The 16,713-nt window shown below is 38.3% G+C and overlaps 1 protein-coding gene across 2 annotated transcripts in view; it reads left to right on the forward strand.

The window, feature by feature from the left end:
* The first annotated feature begins 489 nt into the window (after positions 1–489).
* The window catches only part of LOC127620247 (uncharacterized), a 43,588-nt gene continuing 27,364 nt past the window's right edge, over positions 490–16,713 (forward strand). For both annotated transcript variants that reach the window (XM_052093406.1, XM_052093407.1), the window contains exons 1-2: positions 490–624; positions 13,660–13,697. In XM_052093406.1, coding sequence (XP_051949366.1) covers positions 597–624; positions 13,660–13,697 — 66 coding nt within the window. In that variant the 5' untranslated portion in view covers positions 490–596. The remainder of the gene's footprint in view (positions 625–13,659; positions 13,698–16,713) is intronic.

Raw genomic sequence — 16,713 nt, forward strand, 5'->3', positions numbered from 1 at the left:
AAAGACTATGTCGTACAGTTTTGCATTTGGCAGATGCTTTTATGCGAAGAGTCTTACAGTGCATTTGCGGTTTAAATTTGATTGTGTTTTCCCTGAGAATCGAAGACCAGTTGAGCTATAGGAACGCTCTATATTACAAATGCATCTAATCACTGCAATATATGAATGCCTCGCTTTCTGTGGTCCTCATTATTGTCATTGATATTTTTCAATGTGTGAGACCAATACCTATAGTATTGATTGCTAAGGGTTGCATGATGACATAAGTACCCAGTATAGAGATTTCGCACACACAATCTCGCCGTTTCACAGACACACTGACTTAGTGACTGACTAACTCTGATATCTCTCTGGTGAGAGTATGTGGATTGGAGGGGGGGGGTTAGTGAGGCAAGGAGGGAGGGTAGATGACGGTGACGAGTGTGTTGGCACACACACACTTGCACGCAACCTTACGGAGACAGGAGAGGAGAGAATCAGAGACACGGAGAACAGGAAGAAGAGTGAGAAAGAGAGAGAGAGAGAGAGAGAAGGAGAGAATGTCTGCTGAGAGGGTGGCTCTTCCTTGCTCACAAACCGGCCCTCGCTGAGACATCATGGGCTGTATTGGCTCCCGGACCATCAGTAAGACCCTCTTCGTTTGAATTCCTTTCTTTTGCAGGTTGAAAGGAGAGGAGCCAGGGATAGGGGAGTGATAGCTGATGCTCACACACATCCCCCTCTTGGGGAAAATGTGTGTGTTTCTATGGAAACCTTTTGGTTAAAAGCTGTTTGTCCTCCAGGCTTTGACAGTGATTCAGCACGCTGTTAGCAGGAAGCCGGGGAAGAGGTGGTGGCTTTTGCATGCTGTGTGCATTTACAACCTAGTGTGTCTGGAATTGATGCCCACAAATGCGTCTGAGTGCATGCAGTAGGTGCAGACAGACAGAGTGTTGACACTAAAAGGATGAGAATGTTAAGATATAAAGTGGCTTTTTTGTGATCAGTGTGCATATGGTCTAGAATTTGGAGAGTGCATATGAAAAATGTTATGCTTCACAAGGATTTGTCTCAAATAAATCTGACACCATGCTAAGGTCATGTCAGGAGCTGTTTGTGTGAAAATAGCAGCTGTTCACATGTCTGTGCGCGCTGTGTTTGAGCCAGTGTGCGGACTACCTAGCAGGAGTGCATGCATCACTCTAATTATCAGAGAAAAGAGGGTGTTTTTCGGTGTTAAAGTAAATAATACATTAAATAATGCTCAGGTGTGACACAAAGCCAGCGGGCACGCCACACATGTAGGTCAAATTTGGCAGCATCAACAGTGCAAGTGGGCTCTATAAGTGTTCGATAACTCGTGTGACTCACACCTGTTCCAGCCAAACGCACTGGATACGCTTTAACACAATGTGCTGCAGACACTGATGACAAATTGCTGATGTTTTGGCGTGATTAATATTCTGCTGTAACCATGAGACGATAGCAGGCTGCCCTACCTGGGAGAGAAGATGAAAAATTGTTCCTCTTAAATGTGCTTTATTATTTTTAATGATATGAGTATACAACAATAAGACAAAAATTTCGCAAGGGCACCATATCAAAACAAACAGAGACTGCTCGCAGAGCCTGTGATAAATAAAAATGCAGCTGTATTTGACCTTTGATTGTCATTGAGCAATAACGTCACAGAAACAGTGATACTCTGTGCAGAAAACTGAGATATATTTAGCTAAAAAGCTATCAAAACACCTCAGCAGAAAATCTAAGTTGTACATATTGGCTAATTAGGGAAGCCCATATATCCTCCTGAGAGGAACAAATGCACCTCTCTCAGAAATAGATGGTATTGAATTATTTTAGATTGAAAAGTGAAATATCATTAAGTTATTAGACTGAAACTGGTTGGATGCCTAATATGTGTTCTGGCATGGGTAACATATTTAGTTTGTTTGGCTATAAATAGCGTCTACTTTACTCTGACCAGAGAGAGGACAAGATGCATGCTAATAATATGGGTCAAAAGCCTCGTATAGGTCTACAGTGGTTCACCCCTTTATTTAGAGTGAAGAACACTTTTCAGGTGGGAAGAAGAAATGTAAGCTCTGTCGGCATGTTGCACTGATGATCATAATAGCTTCATCCAAGGCCCTGATAATGATTTAATTATTCTCGACTTGGGCTTACGAAGAGAACAGTTGTTATTGTAAGAACATTCTTAGACCTACTACATTGATCACCACAACAATATCTTAAGAAATAACAAATGTTATTTGATAAATATATATATTGCTTTTTAATTAAGCTTGCAAGGTCATGTATCTTGCATTGTCAAGACTACTACAAGGGTCTCGGTATGTGAGCTCTTTAAGAGTCCTTTATGTCCTATAGAAGTAATTATACAGCTATCAATTCTTTCACATAATCGTATAATTTCACTATTAAATTAATCAACTTTAAAGACTTTAAAGGGCACTTCTAAAATACCTGAATTTGTTGACAGCTCAGGGCAATTGCAATTAACTAATCCAAGATTTAAAACAGAAATAACCTATATTAATATATATATTGAATCTAAAAATGGGGTATTATATTAAAATGTATATATTAAAATACCTATTATATATATATATATATATATATATATATATATATATATATATATATATATATATATATATATATATATATAGTGCATTCAGGAAGTATTCAGACCCCTTCGTTTTTTCACACGTTCCATCCTTATGCAAAATGCTTAAAAAAATACTTTTCAAATATATTAAAAAGAAAAAACTGAAATATCACATTGACATGATTCAGAGCCATTAACTCAATACCAGGGGTGGAAAGAGTACTGAAAAGTAATACTCAAGTAAAAGTACTGTTTCTTCTTAAAAAATGTAGTTTGAGTAGAGTAAAAGTACCTGTCCTAAAATCTACTCAATTAAGAGTAAATGAGTAGCTCATTTAAAAGTACACATGAGTAGTGAGTATTGAGTTGTGAAAGCTATGCCTCTTTATAATAAAAACTCTATGCTGCAATTAAAAAATGTAGCACACATCCCGTAATTTACATTCCCTTTTATGGCCGTTTGCCAGAAAGAATAAAAAAAAAAGGTATTTTGTATGTGTTTGTGACTGACAACTTTTAAAATACATCACTTATCTATGAAACTGTAAACACTACATGAATCTGATTAAAAATAAATAAATAAAAGGGCGACATGATTACAGAAATGAAAAGATGAAACATTTATTTTCAATATCATAATGTATGAAACAATTATATTTAAATGAGTTTAAATCAGGGTCCAAATTTCCCTTAATGCCCACTGAGAGAGTTATTGTTGAGCATAAAACATGTTGAAAACAATGCAAGGAATGCAAAAAAAAACCCCCACTAAAAAACAGGGTCACTTGGCGCGTTATCTCCCACACATTAGAGGCGGTAGGGCAGTTGTTTGGTACAGGGGCCACATTGGGCTTTAAAGGAATAATTCACACAAAAATGAAAATGTTCTTATAATTTAGTCACCCTCATGCCATCCTGGATGTGAATGACTTTCTTCAGCAGAACTCAAATTCAGATTTTTAGAAGAATTTCTCAGCTCTTTTGGTCCATACATTGCGTGAATGGGTGCCACATTTTTTTAATTCCAAAAATCACATAATTCAGCATAAAAGTAGCCTAATCCATTTGACTTCAGTGGTTAAATCCATGTCTTCAGAAGAGATATGATAGGTTGGGTGAGAAACAGATCAAGAATTTCTAGCAAAGATTGACTTGAATATTGATTGTTTTCTCACCTACACCTATCATATCACGTCTGAAGACATGGATTTAAACACTGGAGTCATATGGAATACTTTTTGCTGCGTTTATGTGCTTTTTGGAGCGTTAAAATCTTGGCATCCATTCACTTGTATTGTATGGACCTACAGAGCTAAAATCTTCTAAAAATCTTAATTTGTGTTCTGAAGAAAGAGAGTCATACACATCTGAGATGAGATAAGGTGAGTAAATGATGAGAGAATTTTCATTATTGAGTGAACTATTTCTTTAAGTAGCTCATGGGGGTTCACATTGTCCTCCTTTTGAGATACAATGTTCCACATTGATTTAGTTCTTGTATCTTTTAAGCTCAGTAATAGTTGTGTTCTCATTCTAATGCATGATGCACAATTTTCTGAAGTTTGTGACTGGTGGAATATTCTGCTTGAAGTATTGCTCTACAAAGGTTGATACTTTTCTATCAGGCATTAGAAAAAACATGATGAAGGCTAAGAATAATTATAAATTATTTTATCATCTCTACTTTCCTGGAAATGTATTATAATAATTAACACACTCTCTACATCAGGGGCTGGTATTATTAAAAAAACGAACAATATTATTAACAATATTATTATTAAAAATTACATTCATATTTTTAAAGCTACTCAAGTTATTCAGCCAATAATAGTGTGTTTTTCTAATTTCCTTGCTATTGTTGTTTGATTAAGTGCTCAATTCGGTTACACGTACACTGCAAGTCTGACATTTTGATACAAAGACGCTTTTTGTCCCACTGTTTACGTTCACTTTAGACCAAACTGACTGAGTTTACATTAATGCCTCACCAAGACGGGAATTATAATGTGTATTTGACAATTTAGGCGCAAACCCTCATTAGGGCACAAACATTGGCCGCCTGTCAATCAAAAAGCACGCAGCTACAGACGTCAGGAAATAAAAAGTCATTCTTTATATTTTATCTAGATCAACTAACCAGTGGTTGTCTTGCTATCGTGATTGATGTGATGAACACCCCTGTTCTAGATGTAGAACATAGGTTAAGTATAGAAAATTACTCAATTTTAACATCGATATCTTCATTTTAATTTTTGTTTTTTAGATAAACAGAGATTGTTTTATCGCTCAGCCCTATTTAAATCATTACCTTAATCTCTCACATCAACCCAATCATCTCAGTGATAGATAGATCATTTGCAGGCTACTTTATAGACACAGAGAATCTAGTAAGCAGAAATATAAAATGTACCTCAATATGTTTCTACAAATTAGAGGCAGGATTAATGCTGATATCTGGCTTGAGCAAGTTAAACTCACATTACACAGTCAAGCAATTGGCCTTTTTCACTGTAAAAAGTGCTTTTTGGTGCGGCTGTGATGTTCAGGTGTTGAACTGTGTTTGAGGCATCCTCCACATCCATAACAGATGGCGCCAGATCTACAGCTGCCGTTCAAATATATTTTTTTTTTACGTGTGATTTGATTTGACGGGAGTCAGGAGACTCTCCCTAGACAATCATGTTGATGAATACAAATAAAATCAGGACAGGAAATTAGCGAATACAGACGGTGGGAAAATAGCGCATAAAGAGTACAGTTACAGTACTTAAAATATACTCAAGTAAAAGTAAAATTATACAATTTTAAAACTACTTAAAAAAGTACAATACCTGGTAAAAAGACTTAATTACAGTAATGTGAGTATTTGTAATTCATTACTTTACACCCCTGCTCTGGCCCCCCTCACCCTGCCCAGTACCTTTTTGAACTTTTGCCTTCGGGCCGATGCTTCAGAGCTCTGAGCACCAGAACTGCCAGGCACAGGAACAGTTTTTTTCCCTCAGGCTATCCATCTCATCAAGTTGGTTGAAGCACCTTTGGCTGCGAATACAGCCTCAATTGTTTTTGGGTATGATGTCACAAGCTTTGCACACGTGGATTTTTGGGGATTCTTTGCAGATCCTCTCAAGCTCTGTCAGGTTGAATGGGGACCGTCGGTGGACAGCCATTTTCAGGTCTCTCCAGAGATGTTCAATTGGGTTCAAGTCTGAGCTCTGGCTGGGCCACTAAAGGACATTCACAGAGTTGTCCCTAATGCTGAGTTTACACTACACAATTTTAGGCCCGATTTTCACTCGCCAACAGTTTTGTGGAGATCGCAGACAAAAGTCAGAAATAATAGGCAAATCAGAGCTTGCATACGTTTTTAAAACCTTAAAAGGAAATCATATTTATCCCATGTTTGATTCCTTTTGGTGCAGTTTCATGAGTCTTGCACTTACATCTGGCCACTCTGCAATAAAGCCCAAATTGGTGGAGTATTGCAGTAATGGTTGTCCTTCTCAAAATTTCACCCATCTCCACACATGGTCTCTGGAGCTCAACTAGAGTGACCATCGGGTTCTTGGTCACCTCTCTTACCAAGGCCCTTCTCCACCGGTTGCTCAGTTTGGCTGGGCGGACAGCTCTAGGATGAGTCCTGGTTGTTCCAAATTTCTTCCATTTAAGAATTATGGAGGCCACTGAGCTCTTGGGAGCCTTAAACCTTCCCCAGATCTGTGCCTTGAAGCAATCCTGTCTCTGAGCTCTGCAGGCAGTTCCTTTGACCTCATGGCTTGGTTTTGCTCTGATATGCATTTTCAGCTGTGAGACCTTATATAGACAGGTGTGTGCCTTTCCAAATCATGTACAATCAATTGAATTTGCCACCAGTGGACTCCAATCAAAGTGTAGAAACATCTCAAAGATGATCCAGAGAAATGGGATGCACCTGAGCTAAATTTCAAGTGTTATAGCAAAGGGTCTGAATACTTATGTCATTGTGATATTTCATTTTTTTTTTTTTTATAAATTTGCAAAGTTATCAAAAATCTGGTTTTTGCTTTGTCATTATGGAGTACGGAGTGTAGATTTATGTGAAATAAAAAAATATTTAAAGCATTTTAGCATAAGGCTGTAACATTGCAAAATGAAGGGGTCTGAATACTTTCTGAATGCACTGTATATACAGTGTGTATACACACACACACACACACACACACACACACACACACACACACACACACACAGCTAGATTTGTAGTATTAAGCATGGTTAAGATAGAAAGCATGTGCTAATTTAATACATGTAAATTAAGTTTACATTTCCACTGACTTTTTCATCAACAGCAAGATTTTAAGTTAAAATCTACTGTATAAGACTGTATAAGGGGAAGTATATCTAAGGTACTGTGACCAGTAAACATTTCTAAAAAGGTTTTGCCATTATTGGTGTGACCAATGAGTTTTAGAAAGAACATGTAGTCTCTCGCTAAAAATGGTATACTAATTATAAAAATTACAAAGGCTATTTAAAATAGTTTTATGATTACATGATCTACTTATAGGCTATCAATACAGGGCATGTCAACTTACCAAATGTATTTAAAGTTAACAATTCAATTCCAAATGCAAATGTACATTTGAGTGTGTATTTGTTTTTCACAGGTCTATGAGTGAGTAATTTTGTGTGGGTGTGTTTAGAAGGGCATCAGGTGGATGGCTCAGCTCTTGGCACTAGTGCCAGGGTTTGAACTGGGTCGCACACTGTACGTGTTTGTTCTGTTCTGAGCTATTGCGTTACTCAGGGATGCCTCTTTGTATTGATTTAATTTCAAGCTCTGAAAGAAGGTCAGACAAGCTGACATACACATGGTCTTGTTCTACATTTCTCTCTCTCTCTCTCTCTCTCTCTCTCTCTCTCTCTCTCTCTCTCTCACACACACACACACACACACCCACACCCACATCCACACACAAACACTTAATCTCATGCTTCTACAATATGTGTGTGTGCGTTTGCATATGATTCCATGATCCACCTTGGGTGGTGACAGACACGGTAGTTGACTGGTTCACCATGATTGAGAGGTTTTCTCCTTAAGAAGGTGGAGACAGGGCAAAAGGAATCAGAAAGAGAGAGAGAGGTACTGCAACAGAATGAGTCAGACAAGAGAAAGGAAGGAGGGAGGGAGAGAAAGAGGGGGATTGAGGCACATGCATGGAGTGATAAACAAGAAGTTTTGAAATGACTTACGTTAAATTTCTAAGTTTTATCACCTCTTATGATTGGGCCAGTTTTATGTGTCAATTAATATTGACCGCTGGCATCCAGTTTCAGCTGTCTGTTCATTCAAAGCTAGTTTGGCACAGTAGAAATTTTAAAGTCTGTTTTCCTTAATAGTCTTCCCTTTCGAGGTGTTGAATGTTTTGATTCTAAAATACTTCTATAACTTTAATATAAAGTGGAAACTACAGGTGAAACTCGAAAAATTTGAATATCGTGCATAAGTTCATTAATTTCAGTAATTCAACTTAAAAGGTGAAACTAATATATTATATAGACTCATTACAAGCAAAGTAAGATATTTCAAGCCTTTATTTGATATAATTTTGATGATTATGGCTTACAGCTTATGAAAACCCCAAATTCAGAATCTCAGAAAATTAGAATATTACATGAAATCAATCAAAAAAAGGATTTTAAATACAGAAATGTCGGCCCTCTGAAAAGTATAATCATGCATATGTACTCAGTACTTGGTTTGGGCCCCTTTTGCATTAATTACTGCCTCAATGCGGTGTGGCATGGATGCTATCAGCCTGTGGCACTGCTGAGGTGTTATGGAAGACCAAGATGCTTCAATAGCGGCCTTCAGCTCTTCTGCATTGTTTGGTTTCATGTCTCTCATCTTTCTCTTGGCAATGCCCCATAGATTCTCTATGGGGTTCAGGTCAGGCGAGTTTGCTGGCCAATCAAGCACAGTAATACCATGGTCATTGAATCAGGTTTTGGTACTTTTGGCAGTGTGGGCAGGTGCCAAGTCATGCTGGAAAATGAAGTCAGCATCTCCATAAAGCTTGTCTGCTGAAGGAAGCATGAAGTGCTCTAAAATGTCCCGGTAGACGGCTGCGTTGACTCTGGACTTAATAAAGCACAGTGGACCAACACCAGCCGATGACATGGCTCCCCAAACCAACACAGACTGTGGAAACTTCACACTGGACTTCAAGCATCTTGGATTGTGTGCCTCTCCATTCTTCCTCCAGACTCTGGGACCTTGGTTTCCAAATGAGATGCAAAATTTTCTCTCATCAGAAAAGAGGACTTTGGACCACTGAGCAACAGACCAGTTCTTTTTTTCTTTAGCCCAGGTAAGACGTTTGACATTTGAAGCCCATGTCCAGGACCTGTCTGTGTGTGGTGGCTCTTGATGCAGTAACTCCAGCCTCAGACCACTCCTTGTGAAGCTCCCCCACACATTTGAATGGCCTTTTCCTGACAATCCTCTCCAGGCTACGTTCATCTCTGCTGCTTGTGCACCTTTTTCTTCCACACTTTTCCCTTCCACTTAACTTTCTATTAATGTAATTTGATACAGCACTTTGAGAACATCCAACTTCTTTTGCAATTACCTTTTGAGGCTTTCCCTCCTTGTGGAGGGTGTCAATGATGGTTTTCTGCACAACTGTCAGGTCAGCAGTCTTCCCCATGATTGTGAATTCAACTGAACCAGACTGAGAGACCATTTAAAGGCTCAGGAACCCTTTGCAGGTGTTTAGCTGATTAGAGTGTGACACTTTGAGCCTACAATACTGAACCTTTTCACAATATTCTAATTTTCTGAGATTCTGAATTTGGGGTTTTCATAAGCTGTAAGCCATAATCATCAAAATTATATCAAATAAAGGCTTGAAATATCTTACTTTGCTTGTAATGAGTCTATATAATATATTAGTTTCACCTTTTAAGTTGAATTACTGAAATTAATGAACTTTTGCACGATATTCTAATTTTTCGAGTTTCACCTGTATAAGTATGCAATTTGTAGACAGATTCCTTCTGTGGCTTTTGAGCATACAACGAGCCAAGTAACATTCAACCTTTCTTTCATTCTTTCTTTCATTCTACCCTCCCTCCTCTGTTTCATTCTTTCTTTTTTCTTTCCTCCCCCCTCCCTCCTCTCATTCTTTCTTTCTTTCTTTCATTCTACCCTCCCTCCTCTCTTTCTTTCTTTCGTCTTTCTTCCATCCTTTCTTTCTTTCTTTCCTCCCTCCTCTCATTCTTTCTTTCTTTCCTCCCTCCCTCCCTCCTCTCATTCTGTTCTTTCTTTCCTCCCTCCCTCCTCTCATTCTTTCTTTCTTTCATTCTACCCTCCCTCCTCTTTCTTTCGTCTTTCTTCCATCCCTCAATTATTTCTTTCTCTTTCTTTCTTTTTTCTTTCCTCCCTCCCTCCCTCACTCCTTTCTTTCTTTCTTTCTTTCTATTATCACTCATTCCTTCCCTCCTCTCTTTTTTCTTTCCTCCCTCCTTCCCTCCTCTTTTTCTTTCTTTCTTTTTTCTTTCCTCCCTCCCTCCCTCCTCTCTTTCTTTCTTTCTTTCTTTCTTTCTTTTGTCTTTCTTCCATCCCTCAATTATTTATTTCTTTCTTTCTATAATCCCTCATTCCCTCCCTCCTATCTTTCTTTCTTTCCTCCCTCCTTCCCTCCCCTGTTCTTTCTTTCTTTCTTTCTTTCTTTCTTTCTTTCTAAATATGTAAATAAATATATCCAACATGATCAAATGGGAATACGCCATGTTCCAGCACCCTGACATCAAGCCCATTCTGCCGAGTTACTAACAAGCGACAAAACTGATGGTGAGTTCCATCAGCAGTCTTAGAGACCTGGGTTCTCATCCTGTGTTGAAACCAAGTAATCACAGATATTTGACCATAAAGGGATTCCATTGCCAAAAGCTCAGAAGATGACATGTAAGGAAACAAAACTGTAATGCTCCTGTTAGCTTAGCAGGGGTTCGACTGTCACCAGAGATGTCTCCTAGCAACCCAACTGATAAACAATGCCGCAGCGCCAGCATTTGTGCTACAGATTACCATGTTTTGAACACCTGTGTCAGCAAACATATTTAAAAAAAAGTGTATATATTATATTATGTATGAACGTTGACTCATTTATCGATATTATTATATAAAAGTGAATATGTATCACTTTGCATATCTTCCTGGGTGCCGACATGTTTGTGTGACATCAAGCACCTGCATCTTGGAATTCCGACTTCAAGAGGCGTTCCATTGCACTTCCTACTAGGAAGTTAGAAAATGCAACTTTCCGAGATGAATGGAATGCAGCATAATGTCTAATGTTTAAATGTTTTAAACTCGTGACTGTTCCCTCTCTGTTTCCTTGCTCTCTTTCACCTGTCTTCTTCTTTTTTCTTCCATTTTTCTGTTATATCACTTTCCATAGCTTTCTTTCCTTCAATCATGCATTCAGTCTTCTTTGTCTAAGTACTCCCCCTCCCCCCCTTTTTGGCTCAGTAGTGGAGGTGAGTCAGCCTCTTGGACTTCGCTCCTAATCAGAGTCACTGTGAGCATCACCGTGTGTCAGAGTTCTTGCAAGATATGTGTCTCACTTTTCAAAATCCATATTTCTTTTACTCTCTCTCTTTTGCTTTCTCTTTAACTCTCCCTTTCTCTTGCCACTGAATGAAATATCAAAGCTGGATGATGGTTCCAAAATGTTCTAGACCACATGATCCGTGAAGCCAGATTGTGCCATGGTCCAGTTATTCTTCCATGTGGTTCTAGGCAATGCAGATCCTTGTGATGTGAGCAGATACCACCAGGCTTTTGATGGTTGTCTAGGAATCTTCCTTCCTATTCCTTTTCATATCCTCTCTGACTGCTTCTTTCTCTGTCTCTCTCACTCTCTCTTTCCTTCACCCACAGGCTCCAGACCTCATAATGCTTAGTGTCACATTCAGACATGAATGTAGATGGGCAGGGTAAACAGTGCAGCGGCCATGTGGTGCTTAGTGACCTTGGATGTTATGTCTTCCATTCATCCATCCATCCATCCATCCATCCATCCATCCATCCATCCTTGTACTCATCTTAGCATCAGTCCTCATTCTCTATCCTGCTACTTCTGCCTGTCTCCTTTGTAATTGATTATGAGTAGATCTGTTTTACCTTAACTCACTTTATCTGTCTTCCTCTGTTACTCCTCACTCTTCTTCATTGCTCTCCTTAGAGTTCCGCTGCCCTGCGTGGCTCTATCTGTCTCTCCAGAGTGGGTTAGGTTGATTGAGGAAATGGCCCTGAGGCCCAAATGCTCTTCTGTATTTACACAGAGAGAGAGAGAGCCCAGCAATTAAAAGACACACACACGCATACACACACACATTATGCACTGGATGCAACTCATGCACCCTGACATCCAAATCAGTCTTGAGTGAGGAAAAAAAAAAGATGCAGATAGAACACTGGTACATTCTGTTTTGATGTGATTAGCCCCATCACAATATTGTTATTGTATTGTGCCAAAGTTTTAGGACTGCTGTAAATGAGTTCAATGAATCAAGCCTGAGCTCGACTCAATTTCAGTGATATTGAGCTGAACTAAACAGAGCTAAATTGAAGAGAGAGACAAGGGAGTGGGAAAGTGCAGGCAATTCAGCAAGACATCATCTGTGGGTTGAATTTTGGAATGAAAATTAAAGGGATAGTTCACTCAAAAATAAAACATTCTGTTGTCATTTACTCACCCTCATGTTGTTCAAAACCCAAATAAATGTATTTCTTCTGTGGAACACAAAAGGAGATGTATGGCAGAATGACAGCCTCAGTCACCATTCACTGTCACTGTATGGAAAAGAGACGCAATGAAAGTGAATGGTGACTGAGATTGTTATTTTTGAGTGAACTGGCCCTTTAAAAAAGCCCAGTGTGATGAGATTGACAGGTCAGAAGACTTGTCGTGAAAGCAGGGGAAAACAATGCGAAATGCAAATAATTAAATGCAACTAACCATAAAATTGTGCATAGTTAGGATTGCAAAATAAAAACTGTCCACTTTTAAAAGGGACGAGAAAACACTTTGCCTATATTTTGTCCTTGATGTTCAATCAAACTCTGTGGCATATTATTCAAGGTAATACTAATAAATCAATGTAATATTTTAGGCATGTTATTGTTTACTTTAATAAAACAAAACAATTTGGTACTGTGTTGTCACCACTTGATGATGAATGCAATATGTGTGTCCTGAAGCTAAACCTGTTGAGATTGATGATTGTTTCTATTTGATATGGATGATTGTTTATTAGGTGGTCTCTTTCGAGTTTGTCACGGAATGGGGATGATTTGTTTATTGCAGTGTCTAAAAAACACTGTCATTATGGAAAAATATTATTACTTATGCTGGTCTGTGTTTATACAGCCTCTAATGTTACAGGGCAAATTTTCAGGCACATCATTCAAAATGTTAGTGCAAACTGACTTACGTGTCATTTCTAGTTTGTCATTTGGAATGAGTCATTGTAAACACAAACAACATCAATATTTATTTCATAATCAAAATGATGCAGAAGTCATCATACAGATGATCACAAATATAGAGGAAGCAAACACACAGAATTATGAGCTTAATAAATAAGATTTTAATATTTAAAGATTTCTCTTTGCTTCATAATAGCCAAATTTCTTCAGAGCACGTTATGCTTATAGTATGTGCTCCTTTGAGCACTGTTAATATTAAATTCAGCATCTCTTACAAGCCTATTCTTGAAATACAAATGTATCATTATTAGCACCAATTTCAACATGCAGTGCAATCACTAAATGTTTTTATCATTTTATTGGAGTGATGAGATATAAAAGCATGATGCAACAAATCTCTTTCCCCACTGAGTGCTGGCGGATTTGGATGGATAATTAATCTAATTTTAGGTCTTTGTGTGAATGTCAGCAGAAAATGTAGCGAAGAGCTGTCAGTTTGACTTAGCCTATAAAGACTGCGTAAGCCACATGCCTATTCCTGCATCTCTCTCTTTCTGTTTCCCTACAGCGGCAAATGCAGTTCCTGTTCAAAAAGATGGGGAGCAGGTAAGTAAAACAACAGTGCTTTGCATAAGATTTGCTTTGAACCCATTTTGTGGGCTTAAGCTCTGATGGCTTTAAGTATCACATCTAAATGACGTCCTTGTGCCGCAAAAATGGTCTTCAGTGGTGGCTGAGGTACACTGTCACCCACAAGTTGGTTGGTTACATAATTGCACTTAATAACAAATTAACATAATGACTTAAATACATTTCATGTTTCTATCTGCAACCTTTTGAATTTGACTTTTTTAATTATTATTATAATTTTTTTTACTTCAAAACTATGAAGTAAAATAACACCTTGTTTTTTAAGGGGCTAGTTATAATAATCTAACTGACCACTTTTTAAGCTGTGACTGTGCTTCTAGTGAAAATGTTTGTTTCATTCTAAACTATTCAGATATATCTCTTGAAATATCTTAAGGCAAATATGGCCAGTTTGATGAATATCAAACATCAACAGGAGGAAAACTTTATTCTGCTTTGTACTTGCCCTTATGAATGTTTAGCCTGCCAAAGTTCTTCCAGTGTTTAACTTGCATTTGTGATAACAAGGCCATAACCACAGTTGATGGCTCTTTATTGCAGTACCATAAGTTAGGTTAATGTAGCTAGTCTTTCTAAAAATAAAAAAACCTGTAGTATTTGATATGGAAAAGCAAATAGCCTAAACACATTTACTGTGCATAAAATTATACATAAAAGTACATAAAAGTCTCACATTGATGGAAAAATCCTACCAGCAAGATGTGTTGCTATGTTGTATTTATTTTACACTGAATTACGTTGCCTTGTTATTTGGCGTGAGATTTATTTGGATATGGTGAGAGCTTGAGCCTGAAAGTGAAAGATGGCAACCCAGTGCTAGTGTACACCTAAAAGTTGACAAAAGTTTTCAGCAGTATATGCATTTCAAATTAACAATATTTTTTGGAGCATTTAGGTCAAATCAGAATAATTGTATCTGCGAGATGAGTGGGAAACTCTTGATTTTCTTTGAGCCCTGATTTTCCAAGTTTGGGTCATGTCAATTAAAGAATCATGGTGTAGAAGAATCAATAATTCATTTTTACTTATGAATTTTGACTAGGTACAGTTTAGTTTGCATGCATTTTAGTACTGCTGTTGAAGAATAGCAATAAAGCTTACCAGAAAATAAGACTTATTTAGCTGGTTTATGAGGTGACAAGCTGAAACAATACTACATTTACCATAATTATACGTGGCTGCACAAGAACGTAATATAGAAATATAAAGCATCAATTACTCACCTAATATATGGCTTTGCTCTTCATTTTGTTGCATTGGTGCTAAAACTGCTTCCTGTCTTTGTCAGTAAGAAAAAACTGGTCTATTATTTCTAAAATCACTTTAATGCACATCGTATCGTCATTACGACTTCTGACCTCGTAAGTCCGAACTTCTCTGGAGGACATGAATGCAGAATTTCTATTTTGGGAAAATAGTACAGAAATATTCATGACTCATCTTGCATATACAGATTTTAGTCCAATCAATTGCACTATAGAATGAGAATTCGCCTCCATCTTATTCCACCTACACCAAACCAGCAATCAGCAAATCCTGTATTTATAGCTGCGATGTACTTAAACCTACTGGCTATTGTACAAACGTCCTGTTTCAATTTGAAAATACATTAGAAATGGAAAGCAAACTGTGCTTGTTAATCCATATCTTAGAGTCTTTAAGTATCTAAATGACGTCCTTAGTCAAGATAATACTTGTGCAATGTCTGCAATTCCATCCAAGGGTGTTACATCCACCATTTTATTTTGCTTAAGAGCTGACATTTGTGCCTCATGGGACTTTAATGAAGTCTTTAGCTAGTATAAGTACCCCGCTGTGAACTTGACGCATGTCATGCCACCCCATGGTGCTAAATGTAGGAGAAATCATTCTGTCCAGAGCCTTGATGATGATTTTGACAAGACTCTGTATTAGATTTCTCACCAAGGCCACAGGATCTGGACCCCAGAGCCCGGCTATTACCGTACAGTATTGTCGTATAACTGGTTTCTCTCCTGGGAAGACATAGCCTCATCCATCTTCCCAATTTGCCACCTGTGTACTCATCCTACTCAAGGGCAGCAACTCTTGGCTCGCCGCTTTACTCATACACTGATGAATTTGGCTTATAATCTACCATTTTGGATTCTGGTCCCTTTCCAAGCCAAATGGCATGCTTCATATCTCAATGCTGCATTATAAAGCCAAGCCAGGGGGTGATGTCATCTCACTGAAGCTGTTGTACTTTTGGAGAGACTTCTGTGCATGCATGCTTTTGTTTTAGGGTGCAGGTGAAAAAAGCAACACCGGAGCCTAGTTGCCGGTTACCAAAATAGCAATAATATTAATATATGAAAATGTTATGTTCCTTAGCAATGGAAAGCACTCAGATATCTGTTGGTAGTTGCTAAGTAGCAGCTAAAGCTAGCTCAGTCACATTCCCTGGCTGTAAAAAAAACAAACATCTTAAACCAGGTGACAAAGCCATCAACAAAGATGGTTGGCTGGTCAAAGCTTGTTTAAACTGGATTCCCAGATGTACAGCTGGTTTTGAGTGTCGGTAAAAAAAGCTGCAGCTCAGTTAGCTAAGCCATGCTATGATAAGTCAAAGTTGTCATTAAATGCAACCAGTGTTAGGTAAGTGTGACAGGGTGGAGGGCGGGGCCGGGTTGTGATTCTACACACCTGGTCCCTTATCAGGCTAATCAAGCTTCCGAGTGGGATAAAGATCGACTGCGGACGGTGGTGTGAGAGAGAATGTTCATGGGCAGCTGACCATTGTGTGTTGATGTTTGTGTCTTTTTGGTTCAGTTTACCATTACAATATAATTTATATTGTCAAGCCAATTCTCGCCTCCTTCTTTCCATTGTTCCCTATACACTGGTGCCGAAACCCGAGATTAAGAAGGACGACTGGTCGCCACGGACACCTCACCGCTGAGCAAAGTCATCCGCGCCCTGGCTAGCATCCAGGAAACCCATCATCAAGCCC

This window comes from Xyrauchen texanus, chromosome 26 (genome assembly GCF_025860055.1).
Source record: "Xyrauchen texanus isolate HMW12.3.18 chromosome 26, RBS_HiC_50CHRs, whole genome shotgun sequence".
NCBI classification, from domain to species: domain Eukaryota; kingdom Metazoa; phylum Chordata; class Actinopteri; order Cypriniformes; family Catostomidae; genus Xyrauchen; species Xyrauchen texanus.